Source organism: Gossypium hirsutum, chromosome A05, assembly GCF_007990345.1.
Source record: "Gossypium hirsutum isolate 1008001.06 chromosome A05, Gossypium_hirsutum_v2.1, whole genome shotgun sequence".
Taxonomy (NCBI): domain Eukaryota; kingdom Viridiplantae; phylum Streptophyta; class Magnoliopsida; order Malvales; family Malvaceae; genus Gossypium; species Gossypium hirsutum.
In genome coordinates, this window is record NC_053428.1 from 99,359,220 (window position 1) to 99,376,888 (window position 17,669).

At 29.9% G+C, this 17,669-nt stretch overlaps 1 protein-coding gene across 3 annotated transcripts; it reads right to left on the minus strand.

The window, feature by feature from the left end:
- Positions 1–7,320: 7,320 nt before the first annotated feature.
- Positions 7,321–12,418, minus strand: LOC107959852 (uncharacterized). 3 transcript variants are annotated; one of them, XM_041114242.1, is made up of 6 exons: positions 11,906–12,418; positions 11,580–11,665; positions 11,403–11,461; positions 11,141–11,292; positions 10,516–10,637; positions 7,321–7,667 (listed from the first exon to the last, which is right to left on the minus strand). In XM_041114242.1, the coding sequence occupies exons 1-5, from the start codon at positions 12,017–12,019 to the stop codon at positions 10,608–10,610; spliced, it is 441 nt and encodes a 146-aa protein (XP_040970176.1). In that variant the 5' UTR covers positions 12,020–12,418; the 3' UTR covers positions 7,321–7,667; positions 10,516–10,607. The 3 variants fall into 3 exon arrangements, with proteins under 3 accessions (XP_040970176.1, XP_040970178.1, XP_040970177.1); XM_041114244.1 differs by having other exon boundaries at positions 11,171–11,292; positions 11,906–12,351; XM_041114243.1 differs by lacking the exon at positions 7,321–7,667 and having other exon boundaries at positions 10,538–10,637; positions 11,101–11,292; positions 11,906–12,352.
- Between the last annotated feature and the right edge of the window lie 5,251 nt (positions 12,419–17,669).

Genomic DNA, 17,669 nt, shown 5'->3' on the forward strand with positions numbered 1-17,669 from the left:
AACTCGTACAATACGAACGTTCCAGACGTGGTTTTACATGTAATCAAATATCGACGCCACTGTCCCAGACAGGGTCTTACATGAAATCACATATCAGAATCCTATGTCATGACATATGTATCCTAACTATTCCTATGGTTCGTACGGGACTTTTCAGACGTCTTTGTATTATCGAAACTTTCTCGAGTTTCACATATTCATCTTATATAACCATTCATCACAATTAAATATCATATAAGCTTGAATAAATCAATTCAAACACATTTATTTGTATATAGACTTACCTCGTACGGGAATGAATGGATTTAACCGACTACTCGACCACTTTCGATTTTTCCCGATCTAATTCTATTTTCTTTGGTTCTTGATCTATACACATTCAAATTTAACTCTTTTATTCAAAAAAATCGTTCAATTCAATCCATTTACACATATTTAGGGCATTTTACAAATTAGCCCTCATATTTTCACATTTAACACTTTAGTCCCTAATTAACAAAATCACAAAATACACAAAATTTCCTTATACACATACTTAGCCGAATATTTATGTAGTTCATATTAGCCTACGTATTTCATTTATTTCTCATTTTAGCCCCTCAATTTCTCATTTTCACAAATTAGTTCAAAATACTCAAATTTATCAAAAATTCAAATACAAAACATATTAACCCAACACATATCTTTCATTTTCCATCAACTAACATCACAAAGCTCACAATTTCATCAATGGTATAACTCAAATTCATCATAAAATTTAGAAATTGAGACATTGGCTTGATAGATTACTAAGCAACAATCACAAAAACATAGAAATCATCAAAAACGGATCAAAAACACATACCTAATTGATGCTTGAGCTTGCCGAACCCTGAATAGCTCTTTTTCTTTTCTTTTTCTTCTATTTTTGGTTGATGAACAAAGAATAATAAATATTATGGCTTTTGTTTTTCTTTAATCTATATTGTTAACTAGTTTACCATTTTACCCTTGCATTATAACATTAATAAACCATTATCTAATGTCTATCTAAGTCATTTAATGCAAGCCATGGTTAAATAACCACATAAGGACCCCTTAATAATAAAGACACATCAATTCGACCATTATTCAAATAGAAGGACAATTTTGCATTTTCTGCGATTTAGTCCTTTTTGCAAATTAAGTAGACAAATGATTGAATTTTCATACGAAACTTTCACAGATATCAGCTCACATATTATAAGCACGGAAAATAATATTAAAATATTTTTATGACTCAGATTTGTGGTCTTGAAACCACTGTTCCGACTAGGGTCTAAATCGGGCTGTTACAAGTTAACCCCTAAATTTTTTTAGTCCATTTTCTTGTGTAAGAAAAGGTCGAAAAGATGGCTTATCAACTTTAGCTGCCCCCAGGGTCATGCATCCATCCCACCTTTCATGTTTCTCTACTCAAAAGACATGTTGGGCAGCAGCCTGTCCAAGCAACTTTACTTCTAGTGGGATTGGATGGAGCTATGCTCAAGGAGCCAAGTTGTATCCTCAATCATCGAATTGTTCGAATGGGTAATCAATGTAACACCCCTATCCCATTTTCGTTTTCAAATTAAAGTTACAGAGTATTATAGATCAAGACAGAATAGTTAACTTCATAACTAAAACAATTATACAGATTAAATTCTAACATATAACAATTGAATCTAATCTTCGCAAAGATATACTTATGGGCCCCAAAAATAGTTTGGGAATAATCTAGGGTTAAATCGAAATATTTTTTTTGGAAAAATATGAAAATTTGGAAAATAGAGGTCATCCAACCATGTGGCCAGGTTGGGTGACATAGCCCAAACCGTGTGAACATTTGAAGCCCAGCCCGTGTGTATATTCAAAATAGGGCCACAAGGCCGTGTTGCAGGCCGTGTGTCAAACTGTGTGTGTATTCGAAGTTGGGTCACACTGCCGTGTGTCAAACTTGACACAAACTGACTTGAGATAAACGGTCGTGTCACAGGCCGTGTGAAACCTGCACCTAAAACAATAAATACACACGACCGTATGACAGCTCGTGTGCACCATTTTTAACCCCTAAATCAAGTCAATTCAAGCACCATTCCTTGCACAACAAGACATACCATAACTAGCCTTTTTTACATGGTTAAAACCACATTCAAATCACCAAATACATGCCAAATATTCATCCATCCTATGTCTAACCAATATACCATACATCAATTCACACACTTATTAAACTTAAGAACAAAGTTACAATAAAGGAATAAGTTTTATCATAAATTAACCATTCACGCCTAAAACCACCAAATTTAATTGGCCAAAATATGACATACTCAACAAGCAACCATTTCAAATCATCATCGTCAAATATATATACCATTTAGGATCAACTTGATTATAACCAACACAAATACACATCAATAACCAAGCACATTACTAAATGTGCCAAGATAACTTAACAATTTACAAATCCACAACAAAACACCTATATACATGTCACATGCCAAAATGAAAAACAAAAGCTACCAAGATGGCTCGAAAGTGTGTGCTCCAAAACGATCTGTCCAGTCAGTTCACAAAATGCCAACTACAAAAGAGACACCAATGAAACAAATAAGCTTAAGAAGCCTAATAATTTCATAGCATATATACCATTTAACTTACATTAACCAATATAGATAAACAAGAAGATAAGTTCTAATTCCTGATATTCAAATGCAAGATCACACCACATTAGTATATAATCAGTTACATCATAAATGATACCTTTCAAAAGTCATAACCAATTCATCATCCACAATTTCTCAATATAATTATTAACATTTATAAACAAGAACTTCATAGCAACATTTATCATTTAATAGTAAAATAATTACCCAAAAAAAATGAAAAAACAAATGAGTTTTAAGACAATTGATACATTGCCCGATGAACTATAGTAACTTGACTCGAATACTCAGGAAACTACACCACACCAAAGCCATCAGTAATGCATAACAAAGGCATCAAAGTGCAGGCAGAGGCACGAATGTGCAATTAGAGGCACCGAAGTGCAGAAAGAGGCACCAAAGTGCAAATAGAGGCACCGAAGTGCAAACCCATACAAGCGCGCATGCAAACCCTATTGGCATGCCAATCGTATCCTAAGTGTTTACTACGTTCAAACGGGCATATAGCGTTTATACAATTATAATTCAAAGGCACTTCTAGAAACACACTCGTACACATGGTATCAATCAGTTAAATTCATTTCAATATCATATAACCATATTATCCTAAAAGATCAACAATATCATATATCCATTTTCTCACATGTACTTATGTGTAAGCATTTTAAAATTAATAACTTAATAACATAATTCAACATCAATTACAATTGACCCAAAACATACTAACACAAGTTATAAATAAATACATATATTTATTTATACTATGAACTTACCTACAATCCGCTTCCGATTAATTTGTAGGGACTACTTCGTGATTTTTCCCTTTCCACGGTTATTGTCTTTTTGACTCGATTCTTGATCTATATAGTAATTAAATTTAATTTATTAAATTCACATATATTAAAAAATCAATTAAATTCATGAGACCCTTAAGTTTCCATTATTTACACATTTTCCTTAAACTTTTACATTTTTTACAAATTAGTCCTTCATCCCAAAATTTCAAATTTATCCAAATTTCACAATTTCCCAAGCCAATCGAATTTCTTCCTATGCTAGAACAGTCCACAATTATTCATAATTCACAAAAATTCCATGAAATTTTAAATATTTTATCAGTTTAATCCTTTAATTAAAACTATCAAAAATCACTCAAGAAATTAATTCTAATCAGCAACCAATACTTCAATTTCATCAATTAACATCAAGAATAACAAATATTCATTAATGGAAAAATTCAAAATCTTTAACGTTTTTGAAAATGAAGGTTCGAGTTAGCTGAACCTCTTTGCAAAGATCTCAAAAACATAAAAATTACAAGAAATAGGTTTAAAACGGGCTTACATGAAAGAAATTGGTGATGGTCGAACTATAAGATCCAAAAACAAAACCTTCCTTCTTGATTTTATTATTCTTTAGTTTAATTTTATTTAATTACAACTTTACCCTTTTTTAACAAACATACAATTTAACAACTTAAAAGCCCTTAATCGTCCATCTATATCCAGTTTGGTCTAATTACTACATAAGTCCTCTCTTATTTGATAATTAATCCATCAAATCAGTACAATTCAACTATGACTAGATTTTATGACTTTTACAAATTAGTCATTTTTTCTTAAATTAACTAAGTAAACAATACAATCAGCTGACCAAATCTTAATATGACAATCACATAACCATTAAAATATTAAGTACCTATAAATTACGGACTCATTAGCCAGAATTATGGTCTCGAAACTACTATTTCCGACACCACTAAAAAATGGGATATTACAATCAAGCTGTCATTGAAGTCTTAGTGAAGTGGACCAATACCTTTCCCGAATATGCCATGTGGGAAGTTCTTTAGGACCTGCAGAAGCAATTCCCTACTTTCTATCGTTGAGGACAAGTGATGCATTGTGAACTAACTCAAAATTTGACTAAGGTAAGTGCACTTATCAATTAATAGTATAGCTATGGTGGAAAGATATCATTCCCATGAAGACTAAAAGTACTATAAATTGCTTTCTTTCTATTATTTAACCAAATAATTCGAGTGATTGATCAAAAAATAAAATTAATTAAATTAATTAACTAACGAACACGACAAAGAACAAAACATGAAAATAATCGATTAACAACCAAAAAGCAAAACAATGCATAAGAAATAATTCACCTAGACTTCATTTGTTACTATCAATCTAAACAATGCAATTTCTTTACTTAGTATTTTGATTCGTAGAAATCCTTAAATTGTTCTATATCTATTTCGAGAGTAAAAACAATTGACTCTAGGTTGATTAATTGAAATTTCTTTCTAATTAATACCCCTATTATCGCATTCAATCGATCTATTAATTTCCCTATTAGATTTTACTCTAATCTGGTAGATTTATGTCGTCCTATTTCTAATAGCGCATGCAACTCCACTCAATTATGCAAGATCTACTCTTAAATAGGGTTTATTCCTCCTCTGATTTAAGCACATCAAACGTGGATCAATAATCTAGAAATATTAAACCAAGAATTAAGCATGCATAATTGAGAACAAGATCTAAGTATTTATTGTGTAAAATAAAAATCAAACAACAGAATTCATCATAGGGTTCATCTCCCTAAGTATTTAGAAAATTAGTTCATGCTTGAAAATAAAAACATCCAAGATACGGTATAACTGAAAGAAATAAAGAAACTCATGATAATCTCCTAAGAAATCAAATGGGAATCTTCAATCTTGATAGAAATTTTTTTCAAAATTGGCTTCAATGGTGTTTTTCGAATTGTTTTCTTGAGTATTCTATGACGACTCTCTTTTATCTTCAAAACTTAAAAATCGTGTTTCTTTTTTTTTGCTATTCAAAGTGTAAATTCGCGCAATTGACATGACCTACCACATAGTCGTGTGGAATGGGTCACAGCCCGTGTGGCTCCTGTAGCTTGCACTGATTTTTTAGTTTTCATTCCTTTTGCTCCCAAATGCTCTATTAAGAATAAAAATATGAATTTAAAGGATTAGGAGCATAAAATTCACAATTAACATCGAATAATTATTGAAAATGTACTAAGAATTAGGTTAAAATATATTACTTTTAAAACTTATCAACAAAGATCTTTTGCACAAGGGGGTTTTGATACGGCAGTTGAGTTGGTTAGCCCAACGTTGCATTTTGGGTTAAAATATTTGAACAAAACGATGTGTTTTGGACAAGCAAAGTATTGGTATATGTTTTAGTGAAACGGAACGTTTTAGTTTAAATAAAATGGTACGGCTGGTCTCGGTTTGCAGCTGCTAACTGAAATTAGCTATAATTGTTTTTCTCCCTTTCCTTTTTAGCTAATGGTTGTAACCAGAAGCAGTTATGAAAATGAAGAGTTGAATTTTTCCCTTTCTCTCTGGTTTTCTCTATTATTCACCTGCCCTTTTCTTTTTTCTCTCTCGAAAAACAGCCTTTACAGATTATTGTGTGAAAGGTTAATTCCTCCATATGGTTAATGAAAAGAAGGGAAGGTTAAGGAAAGAGGGAAAAAGATTATATCTTATTTTATTTGGATAGTTAAAGCTAGCAAAGGAAAACAAAGTATAACAATTTTAACAATCTTTTTTTGGTTAAACAACATAAAAAAGAAGAAGCAAATGATGAATTTATTTACCATTATAATTGTTTCATAAATAATTGTGTAAAAAGTAAGTAGAGTTAAAAAAAATTAGCACATTTTTATTTCGTTTGAAAAAAACCTTTTTTTTTTTGTTAAGTGAAAAAAATGATATTAATAATTTTAAAAAGTTAAATTAATACAAAAACTAAATGGTTGATATTTGATTCACCATTAACGCATAAACTCACGCACTACCAACTAACCATGATAAATTGTTTTATCATTTAGTAAAATAAATAATTTGTAAATAAATAATAAATTCATTTTAAAAGAATTAAAAATTAGTTATAATTATTAATTTTCCATGACCTTGTTGTATATGTACAGTAAGCTAGGTTATTAGGTTATTTTTAAGGTAGTAAAAGAGATTAGACCTATTCATGGGTCAATTTACTCGCCTAAAAGCTTTCTGAAAATTTGAAAAGGTTTGGTTAAAAATATTATATTTAAAAAATGGATTTAGGTAAAAAAATATAGACCCGCTTAAAATATGGGTCGAGCTTTTAAGTTTCACTACAGCAAAATTGACTTTTAGCAGCATTTTTTAGGCCTATAGTGGCGCTTTTAAACGCCGCTAAAACTATTTGTGGTGTTTTTATAAGCGCCGCAAAAAAACCGCTATAAATAACGTCGCTAAATTTTGTGGCGTTTATGTGAAAAATGCCGATATAGAACATGAATTTAAGCGGCGCTTTTCCCATAAACGCCGCTAAAGAACATAACCTTTAACAGAACTTTCCTAAAAACACCGTTAAAAAAGACTTTTAGCGACGCTTTCTCCACAAACGCCACTAAAAAAATCTAACTTTTAGCAGCACTTTTAAAAAAACACTGCTAAAGAATCTGACTTTTAGCGACGCATTCCAAAAACGCCACTAAAAATCATAAAAATAAAATAAATATTAAAATATTATAAAACTCCATAAATCCATTCCCACCCCTTTACCTGCTTAAGCAAATCCTTTAAAAATGTTATTATCAGTACATACATCACTCCATTCTTTGGAAATTCATAAACAAGAATATCAATGTTTTTCACTATATCTCATGCAGCAAGTCAAATTGCCTTTGATTACATAAGATTCATTTGAAATTTTTTTAAAAAAAATTCAAACTAGTTCATATCAACTTGCTCAAGTTGTATGTATGAATTGCAAGATCAACACCTTATTTGAACTTACAATTCTAGGAAAGCATAAAATGCAATTCCATGAGCATGCATTTAAAGTGGCAGAAAAAATTTACTGATTACAGTGACAGTCTAAGCTCCAAATATAGCTCTTATGTGTCGCTTGATACTGAATTCTGACTGCTCGATCTCAATGAGTTGCTACGATGTTTCTTGCTCCTTGAATGTGAATCCTGTAAGAATGTAAGGAACTAAAACAAGTTAAATTTTAAAACACAATCATCACATGGCACATAAACAAAATTTCAGCAACTAAACAATTCAATTTGCAGTACTTAAAAACTTCAATTTACAACATTTAAACACTTCAATTTGCAGCACTTTAACACTTTAATTTACAACATTTAAACACTTCAATTTGCAGCACTTTAACATCTCAATTAACAACATTTATACTCCTCAATTACAGCGTTAAAACATCTCAATTTCCAGCAACTAAACACTTCAATTTGCAGTACTTAAACACTCCAATTTACAACATTTAAACACTTCAATTTACAACATTCACACACTTCAATTTGCAGCACTTTAACACTTCAATTTACAACATTTAAACACTTCAATTAACAACATTTATACACCTCAATTACAGCGATAAAACATCTCAATTTCCAGCAATTAAACACTTCAATTTGCAGTACTTAAACACTTCAATTTACAACATTTAAACACTTCAATTTGCAGCACTTTAACACTTCAATTTGCAGCACTTTAACACTTCAATTTACAGCATTTAAACACTTCAATTTGCAGCACTTTAACATCTCAATTAACAACATTTATACACCTCAATTACAGCGATAAAACATCTCAATTTCGAGCAACTAAACACTTCAACTTGCAGTACTTAAACACTTCAATTTACAACTTTTAAGCACTTCAATTTACAGCATTTAAACACTTCAATTTACAGCATTTAACACTTCAATTTGCAGCACTTTAACACTTCAATTTACAGCATTTAAACACTTCAATTTGCTGCACTTTAACATCTCAATTAATAACATTTTTAAACCTCAATTAACATCTCAATTTCCAGCAACTAAACATTTCATTAGTGATGCACTAGCAGGTTAATTAGAGCTTGAAATTGCTTCATTAAAAAATTATAAAATATACTTCAAACATTTTATTTTAGAAATTGAGGATAGTAAGCAGTTTATTAAAAAATTTAAAAAAAAAGTTATATAAGATTTTTATTATAAAATATTTAATAAAAAAGGTAAAATTACAAATAATTATAATTAAAATTAAATGAATATAATGAAACTTAACCAAACCAAGAAATATTGATTCATTGAAGTTATCAAAACCTAAATAGTTTTTGTTTTTAATTTACGACAACATTAAACTGATTATTTTACAACAAGTAAGATACTGGTAATTGATTATGTTGACTAAATGCCATTTGAAACATGAGTATGATGACACAGTAGCAGAGATATGAATATAAACATGCAAACAGATGCATGTAAGCCTGCAAACAAACACATCAAGAACATGCACATGTCCATTAAAAGGTCATTTCTTTTTCTTTCTTATAACACGGAAAAATGTCAAATCTATTTAAAAGGAACAAAATTAACAAGACGACAGTCAGAGATAAAGACATTAATTTAAATTTCAGGCACTATAATAAGTTGTTCGTCCAAATGAATTATTTAAATTTCAGATCATAAATACATATTAAAAAAATGATAAAAGACATTTAAAGCATAATGGGAGAATAAAAATTAATGTAAAAAGCATCTTATTAAATTCTCACAACAAAGCAAAAAATTGAAGAAAAATGATTAATTTGAATATCATTTACCTCTTGCATGAAAGATGATATTTTACCTTTGGTTATTTATGATAATAATATTCATCTCTTCACATGAACACCAATAAAATCACAAAAAAGAAATACACAGCTAAATGTATTTATACCACATAAAAGAAAACATAATAAGATAAAAAACCTCTAAAAGTTATTGACTTAGTCATGCTCTGATCTGATATCATATAGACTTATTGTAAATTATTTAATAACTACTATCAATTTAAGCAATTTGACTTTACATATATACATCCGTGAATGTACCTCTCAAGTCCCTATATTATAGTAACGGGATCAAATTAGTCCTATTTTTGAAAAGAACAGTTTAGCCGCTGTACTAATTTTCTTTTTTGGAAATTTATCTCTATACTATTGAAAATAATCAAATAAAATCAAGCTTTAACAGAGTTATTATTTATTGTTTAAAAAATTACATGAAATTTTTTTATTTAAAGTTCATTTTCAAATAAAAGATTTCATATGTAAAATCATAAATGCTTTCAAAATATTAATTCCGTTACTAAATATTAACTCTGTTAAAATTTATCATTATTTGATTCTTTTTAATAGTATAAGACTAATTTTATCTAAGCTCTACAATAAAGGGATCTACTGGTACTTCTTCCTATATATATTTCAGGAGATATATTTTATTTACATCATAGTAATACAATTTATGTCCTTCATGTGGGTGGAGAGACTCTTAATTTGTTTGTTTACGTCTGCAGCAAACAGGGGGAAAGAGCAGGGAAATTACCAATTGATACAGTCAACCTCTTGTGCCAAAGAGTGACAGATTAATTTGCCTAGGACAATATAGTGAAATCGTTATCAATGCCTTCAATTTCCTAGTGTGTTTTTTCAAATATTTTTTTCTGTTGGTTTGCCAAATCTCGTACCATGATTTGCGGGTGAAATTTGATGTTAACTTTTTGATTCATTTGGTTAGAATATAAAATTAATATGTTTGATTGACGAAATTTAAGATTAAATAAAAGCACATTTTACTTAATTGTTCTTGTTATAAAATTTAATTTTTTAACAAGTTTAGTTCCTTTGATATTCTAAAAAATTATGATAAATTATTATAATTCTTATTTTTTGTATATACTATATGGTATTACAGTGTTCTAGACTCTAAAAACCTCCACTATATAAACATAATAAGGACAAAAAAGAAAACACAAGAAAAAGATAAAAACCTTTTGTAATGCAATTCGAGCAGCTCCTATTTCTCTTTCCCGTTGCTTTTTCAGCTCAACCTCTGCCTTCATTTTTGCTGCTGCTTCAGCAGCTAAGATTTGAGCTTCAATCTTTGCCTTTTCTGTGAAGGTTCAATCATTATCTATAAGATCTCAAGGCACACTATTGCCTCACAAATACTTAACCAACTTAAAACTACTACTACTAATAGGAATTGGTCCCTGCATGCACCAGAAGGACTAATATTCCTAATCACTCAAAACATATCTCAAATTACCATTAAATATAGATATATATCAAGCCAGCCAAACAAATCATTTCATTTCTCTCATTCAAGGATAACCTAAAGATATAAACACACTAGCATATCAAACATGAAAGAAAGCGAAACTGTGGAATTTGGTTTCAAATTTATTATCGTATAGGAAGGCACATATTGCATCATCCTGATAAGATTGAAATGGCAGACACAAGCAAGAAAACAAGCTAAGTTTTTTAACAGTTCATAGATTAAAGCAGTTCAAAATCTATAATGGCAAGTAAAAAGAATTTAAGTGAACAAGTCATTTGATAGAGAGCTTCACTTCATCTTTTTAATTCCATTTGATGAGAGAATTAGAAGACCTTTTCGTTGTTAGCAGCCAAAAACTTTACATGATCCAGTAGTGCCTTCTTCTGAGCTCTCAGAATAGTGTTTGCAAAACGACGTTTCAGCATTGCAGCACGGAGAGCCTTCTTTGGTGACATTGGCACATCAAAAGTAAGAGTTGACAATCCTAATCAGATGATAGAAAACAATATAAATCAAAATCAAAGGAACCCTATTCAGTTTCAGAGATTTACCTCACCAAAATATTTGTATAATTTCTATAACCAAATGATATACCATGGCCTAAGAACATCATATTGAATGACCAACCAGCAACATTCTCTTCAATCTCAATCCTGCAAATTAAGGAAATTAAATAAAGTAAAAGCCAGAAACTTTGAACAAAATTAATGAAAAATATAAAAACCCAATTTGAAACAAAACAATTCAGCCTTAAAACAAGTGTATACAAACCTGAAATTTAACCCAGCTCTCTCCCTCAACCTTTCCAACTGTGCCTTAATATACTCTGCTGCTTCTCTCAAACCCTGACGCCCTTCCTATTGAACAACGAAAACCCATAATCACTAACATAAAGTCCTACTCTACCACAGCAATAAATTTGAAATTTTTTTTTCCATTTCAGCTACCCCAGAGGTTACCTTCAATCTAAGCAGTGAGAATAAACTAATAAGAGTAGTAATGATTTAAAGCTATCCAGTAAAATTGAAAGGAAAAAAAAAAGAAAAAAAAGTACAGGACATGATGGAAAGAAAGTGAAAAGAGATAAGCCGACGCACTTGACGACCATCGATTTCATGTGCTAAGACTCGAACATGCTCGATAGCTCTGGCTTCAGAGAAACGATCGAGAGGCGCATCGATCCCCAAAGGCGTGATGAACTTGGTGTACATTACCTAAACCATACATGAGACCATACATGACCGCCAATGAGAAGAGGAATTTAAACCCCGAAACATCTGTGCCATCGAGCCTTAGCGCCATTACCTAAACCAAAAAAGAAAACCCAAAGCTGAACTTCACAGCAGTATTACCTTCCCCTTGTTTTTACCTCGAAAGAAAGCACAGAAAAGTCAAAAGAAGGGTCTATAATGGAGAAGGGAAAGAGAGATGGATGAAGTTAAAGGAAAGTGTAGAAGAAGAGTAGCTAAATTTTATTTGGGGAATTTAGGGCGAGCGACATAGATGAGAAGAAGAGGGAGTAACGAGCGGCTAAACAAAAGTTTTTTTTTAGGGTGAGCGGGATTTTGATTTCTTTTTTTTTCTTTTGCAGCGTTTTCAATAAAAACGCCGCTATAGTTTAATTTTTTGCGGCATTATATTGCTTAATTTTAATTTTTTTAATATATTTTTTTTATTTTATTTTTTAATTTTTGTGTTGAGATTATCATTTTTTGAAATTTTTTTAATTTTAAATATTGAACTTTTTAATTGAAATATAGACTGAAATATTAAATATTAAGTTTTTTATTTTTTATTTTTATTTTTTATTTTTTATTTTTTATTTTTTATTTTTTTTGAAGATTTTTATAATTTTTAAATTATCATATAAAATACAAAAGGGAACTTTAACAGAAATAAAATGAAATCAAATAATTAAAAAAAATACAAAAGGAGACAGCAATACAAGCATTATTCTTTTAAGTATAGTCCGCATTAGTTGTTTAGATTTTTATATAAATGGCATTTAATTATATGTATACACCTAAATTTTGATAGAGATGCATCTCAGAATTATTTATGGATTTCGGTTTAATGTGTAATTGTAGATGTGAAATTCTAATTGTGGTTTAAATGTATAGCTGAAACTTAAATTTTGATTTAATCATACACATTTTAAAAAATAAATACATCAATATATTTTTATATTGAATAAATATAAATATTTTTATATCAATAATTGTGATAATAATTTACAAGAACTGGATCAAATTAAAGTTCATGTATACAATTGCACACTAAACCATTGTTCATGTATGCTTTTGGGATTTAACCCATTTTGATATTTTTTTTAAAAAATAACTTATATTTATCTTATTTAGGTTTATGTTATAAAAAATCCAATATACACAAGTTAAGGGACCCCTAAACACTAAAAAATAAATCCTAAACCCCAAACTCCGAACCATAAACCATAAAATATCATAGACCATAAACTTATACCATAAACCCTAAATATATATGTATTACAAGGGACAAAAATAACTAAAAAAGAATCTTATTGTTTACCTAAACCCTAAAATAAATTAATTTTTTGTCATTTTGTCAAAAATCCTAACCCTTAAAATCATGAACAATACTAAGACCCTAACTATAAAATAATAAATCATGAACCCCAAACTCTAAACCATAAACCATAAAATCAAAACTCAAATCACAAAATAATAAACATTATATCATAAACCCTAAAACCCCAAACCATGGACATTAAACCTTAAATTCTAAACCCCATAAATCTTAAATCATAAACATAATCTCTAAACCCTAAAAACATAACACTTAAACCCTAACCCCTAAGCCTTAATTCCCAACTCTTAAACCATAAACCATAATCCCTAAACCCATAATCCACAAACCTTAAAATATTTAACATATAGATTAAAAAACAATCAGTCATATACAAAAAATCTTTAAAATTATTTTAAATAATAGTATTTTAATTTTTTTAATTTTTAAAAATATTTTTCTATGTTTTTACATTCAAATTTTTTCTACGTATCATTATTTTTTTCTGAAGAATTTAAATATTCAATTAAAAATAAATTGTATTTTAATATAAATAAACTAGTTAAACTACAAATAGACAGATGAAATGTTTTTGCGGCGTTTTCAAAAAGCGCCACTAAACCTATAGCGGCGTTTTTACAAAAGCGCCGCTAAAACTCGACCTATAGCGGCTTTTTTACAAAAGCGCGGCTAAAGCCACTAAAAGCTTAATACAAAACGATGGCGTTTTTCAAAATTCTTTTGCGTGAAAAACGCCGCTAATGCTCGTTCTTTAGTAGCGTTTTTCGAAAAGGGCCACTAATACTCGTTCTTTAGTGGCGTTTTTCATTCAAACGCCACTAAAAACACCGCTAAAAACCTGTTTTGCTGTAGTGTTTATAATATTTTATATTATGTTATTTTTATATATTATGTAATTTAGAATACATTAAAAAAATTATACTAAATATATAATACTACTCTAATGTAAATATTAAAATAATGTATAAAATTATTAAATATTAAAATAATATAATATAAAAATATATATTTAAAAAATTTAAAAAAATATGGGCAAATTTAAAATGAATTTGTCTTTTATAAATATAGGCTGATTTGGGAGGGGTCAGACTTAAGTAAATATAAAGTATGTTAATACCATACTTAAGCCCAACCGAACCCGGCTCATGAGTATCTCTAAGAGAGATTGGTGATTTAGAGATTTAGGGTTGTTTAAAAAAAATCATTTTCTTAATATGGTGCAATCAATTTTTGTTAGGAGCAAATTAAAAGAATTAAAGTTATAACTTTCAATTGGATTGCGTTAGTAAATAGTATTACAATTCAACAGCTTTATATATATGCAAATCGTTGCACTGAAACAAATAATTGCAGTATCTTACAAATCGTTTTTATTAATTAACAATATTATAAAACAATCATTTCTATTATGTAATGTTAGCGTTTTTATTTTTTAAATAAAAAATGAGAGTCGTCACCAATTCTTTTTATAAGGTGTGATCGGATTACCTCGTAATTTGATCGTTTTAATAAAATGTTTGATTTACTAAAATAATAATTTTTAGTCTACAAAATTCAAGAAAATGAGTTCGAGAATCGGTTACGCACGAAGAAAGATTAGCACCCTCGTGTCGCTTAAAATTGGTACCTAGTTGATTACTTGATGTTTTAGTGCTGAGAATTAAAAATTTGAAGGGAGTTTAAAACACAATCCTTTTTTATATTAAGACATTACTATGATCATGTCCCGTAAGTTAATCGAGAAAGAATGATCATGTCCCGTAAGTTAGGACACAACGTCTTAAATCCTCGAAATCAAGAATAAACTCCATTTGATTGTTACTTAAATCTCGTTTTTTATTTTTTAAAATTGATATTCGACTATCTCGGTTTTAGAATGAAACCATATTCCGTGAGTTAGGAACACGACTATTCTAATTCAAAAAATAATGAACATTGCCTTTTTTTCCTTTAAAATATTTCTTATTCATGTGATAAAACGAATGCAACTTTTTAATTATATTTATTTATTTAGATCTAGTAATAAAATGAACAACACGATACATGGCACGAGTGTTAACAAAATAACATAATAACGGATTAAAATGAAATGATGACATTAAAATTATAAATGAATAAATAAGTAAAAAAAATAAAAAAATAAAAGTACTATGTAAGTGGGTAATAATAACACAACTATGATAGTAATAAAAAAGACAATTTATAGTAATAATAGAAATCATTGTACTATAGTTGCTATCATAATATTAACATGAATAATAAAATGATGATAATAATAATAAGGATGAATAATGTATAAACATAAATGATATGAATTTAATTATTAAAAGGGGTCAAAGAAATAATAAATAAATAAATTCAAAAAAATGTTAAAATTAGATAAACCAAGGATTAAATCAGAATTAAAATGAAATTAAAAATATAAATTGTAAATAAATAAAATATTTAAATAAGTAAATAAAAGAGTAAAATATAACATGGGAAAAATAACAAGGGCTAAATGGGAAAATATCCCAAAAGCCAGGACACGTGTCACTCCCCGAAGGTCGATGCTGAGTCAATGGACCAATTTGTAAACAAATTAAAATTACAGGGAAGAAATAAAATAATTAAAAAAGAATATGACTAAATTGAAACAAGTCGCAAAAACGAAAGACCAAAGGCAAAAATAGACCCCTCACATAAAAAAACACGCGGATCCTACACAATTCGGGTCGGGTCATCGAGTCAGCTGAAATGATACTGTTTCAAGTGCCCCTTTTCCTAAGATTGTCTACAGACCAAAATAAAAACAAAATTAAATTAAATGTCAAAATAAAAAGGTAAAAAAGGACTATATTGTAAATTGTCTAAAAAGCGGAAGGACTAGGGTCACAATTATATCCCCAACACAAAAAACAGGTGGATCCTAAGGTACTCGGGTCGGGCAATCAAGTTGAGCATCAAAACTACGTCGTTTTGGGGTTTATGGACCCAGGCCAAAACGACGCCGTTTTGACCTCCTATTTAAATTAATAAATTCCAAAAAAAATTCCTTTCAACTTAGTTTTTTTAAAAAAAAAAAATTGAAAACCCTCCTTTTTTTCTCTGAAACATGCCCTGAGACCAGCCATCGCACGTCCGCCATGGCCATCGATCATCGGCAATGGCGGCTGCTGCCTCTGGTGGTCAAAAAAATCCTAAAAAATAATTTGACTCGTTTTTTGTACAAAACTCTGATTCGGAGTCAAAACCACCATAACTAAAATCGAAACTCTAAAAAAAGAGAGAAAATATTTCGATTTTCTTCTCTCCAACAAAGGTTACAACAAATGTTTAGGGATTCAGAGGTCTTTCGCATCGGAGAAGGCCGTCTTTCCTCGGAGACGGAGACCTCGCCCACCCACAACGGCTGAAGGCGAAACGTCAGGTGAGTTTTCTTCTTTTTTATTTTATGTTATATTTTTTAAAAGAAAAAAAGGAAAAAATAACAGATTAAAATAGAAAGGAGATACATTTTTTAAATTTTCTTTATATTATGTTCTTTTTTATTATTTTCGTGTGTAAAACAATACATGGTTGTCTTGGCTTTTATAGCTGAATACAAGCTGTTGTTTTTACTTTTCTTGCGTGTCTGTATCTATCCTTTTTCTTTCTCTTTGCAAGCGACAGTGCGCGGTCAACGGAGGGGAGAGAAGGGGCGCCTTTTGCCATTTTGGTGCAACAGCGGCAAATGCGTCAGGCCTCAGATGGCATGCATTCAAAAAGGGGGTGCGATGCCAGAAACCCTAGGGTTTCTGGCTTTTTTGAAACTGGTTTAAGTTTTTGGGCCATTGGGCTTTGGGCTTGTAATTTGGGTAGTGTATTGGGTTAGGTTGTATTCTGGGCCTTTAGGTTTTTTATTTAGGCCATTTAGGCTTGTAAATTTTGGACTGTTGTATTTTGAAATTTTTATTTATTTTTCGGTTTTATTTATCTGATTTCTGTTTGGATTGATTGATTTGGGCTTTTTATTTGTTTGTAATTCAGGCTCGGGCAAAATTGGGCTATTACAACTTCCCCTCTTTGCTCATTGTTGTGTAACGAGAATGGAGCAAAGACTTTAACAAGGACCAATTTTGTCTGGTTTTTTCGAATCTTGATTTCTTTGGTGCTTCTCTTTTTTAGGTAGCCTTATTTTAACCCATTGCCACTTTAAGGGTATGAGAATTTTAGTTTCAATCTACTCCACTACAACTTCAAGGAGATAATACTTGTAGCTTTAATCTGCTCCACTGCAACTTCAAGGAGATAAGATTTGTAACTTGTAGCTTTAAT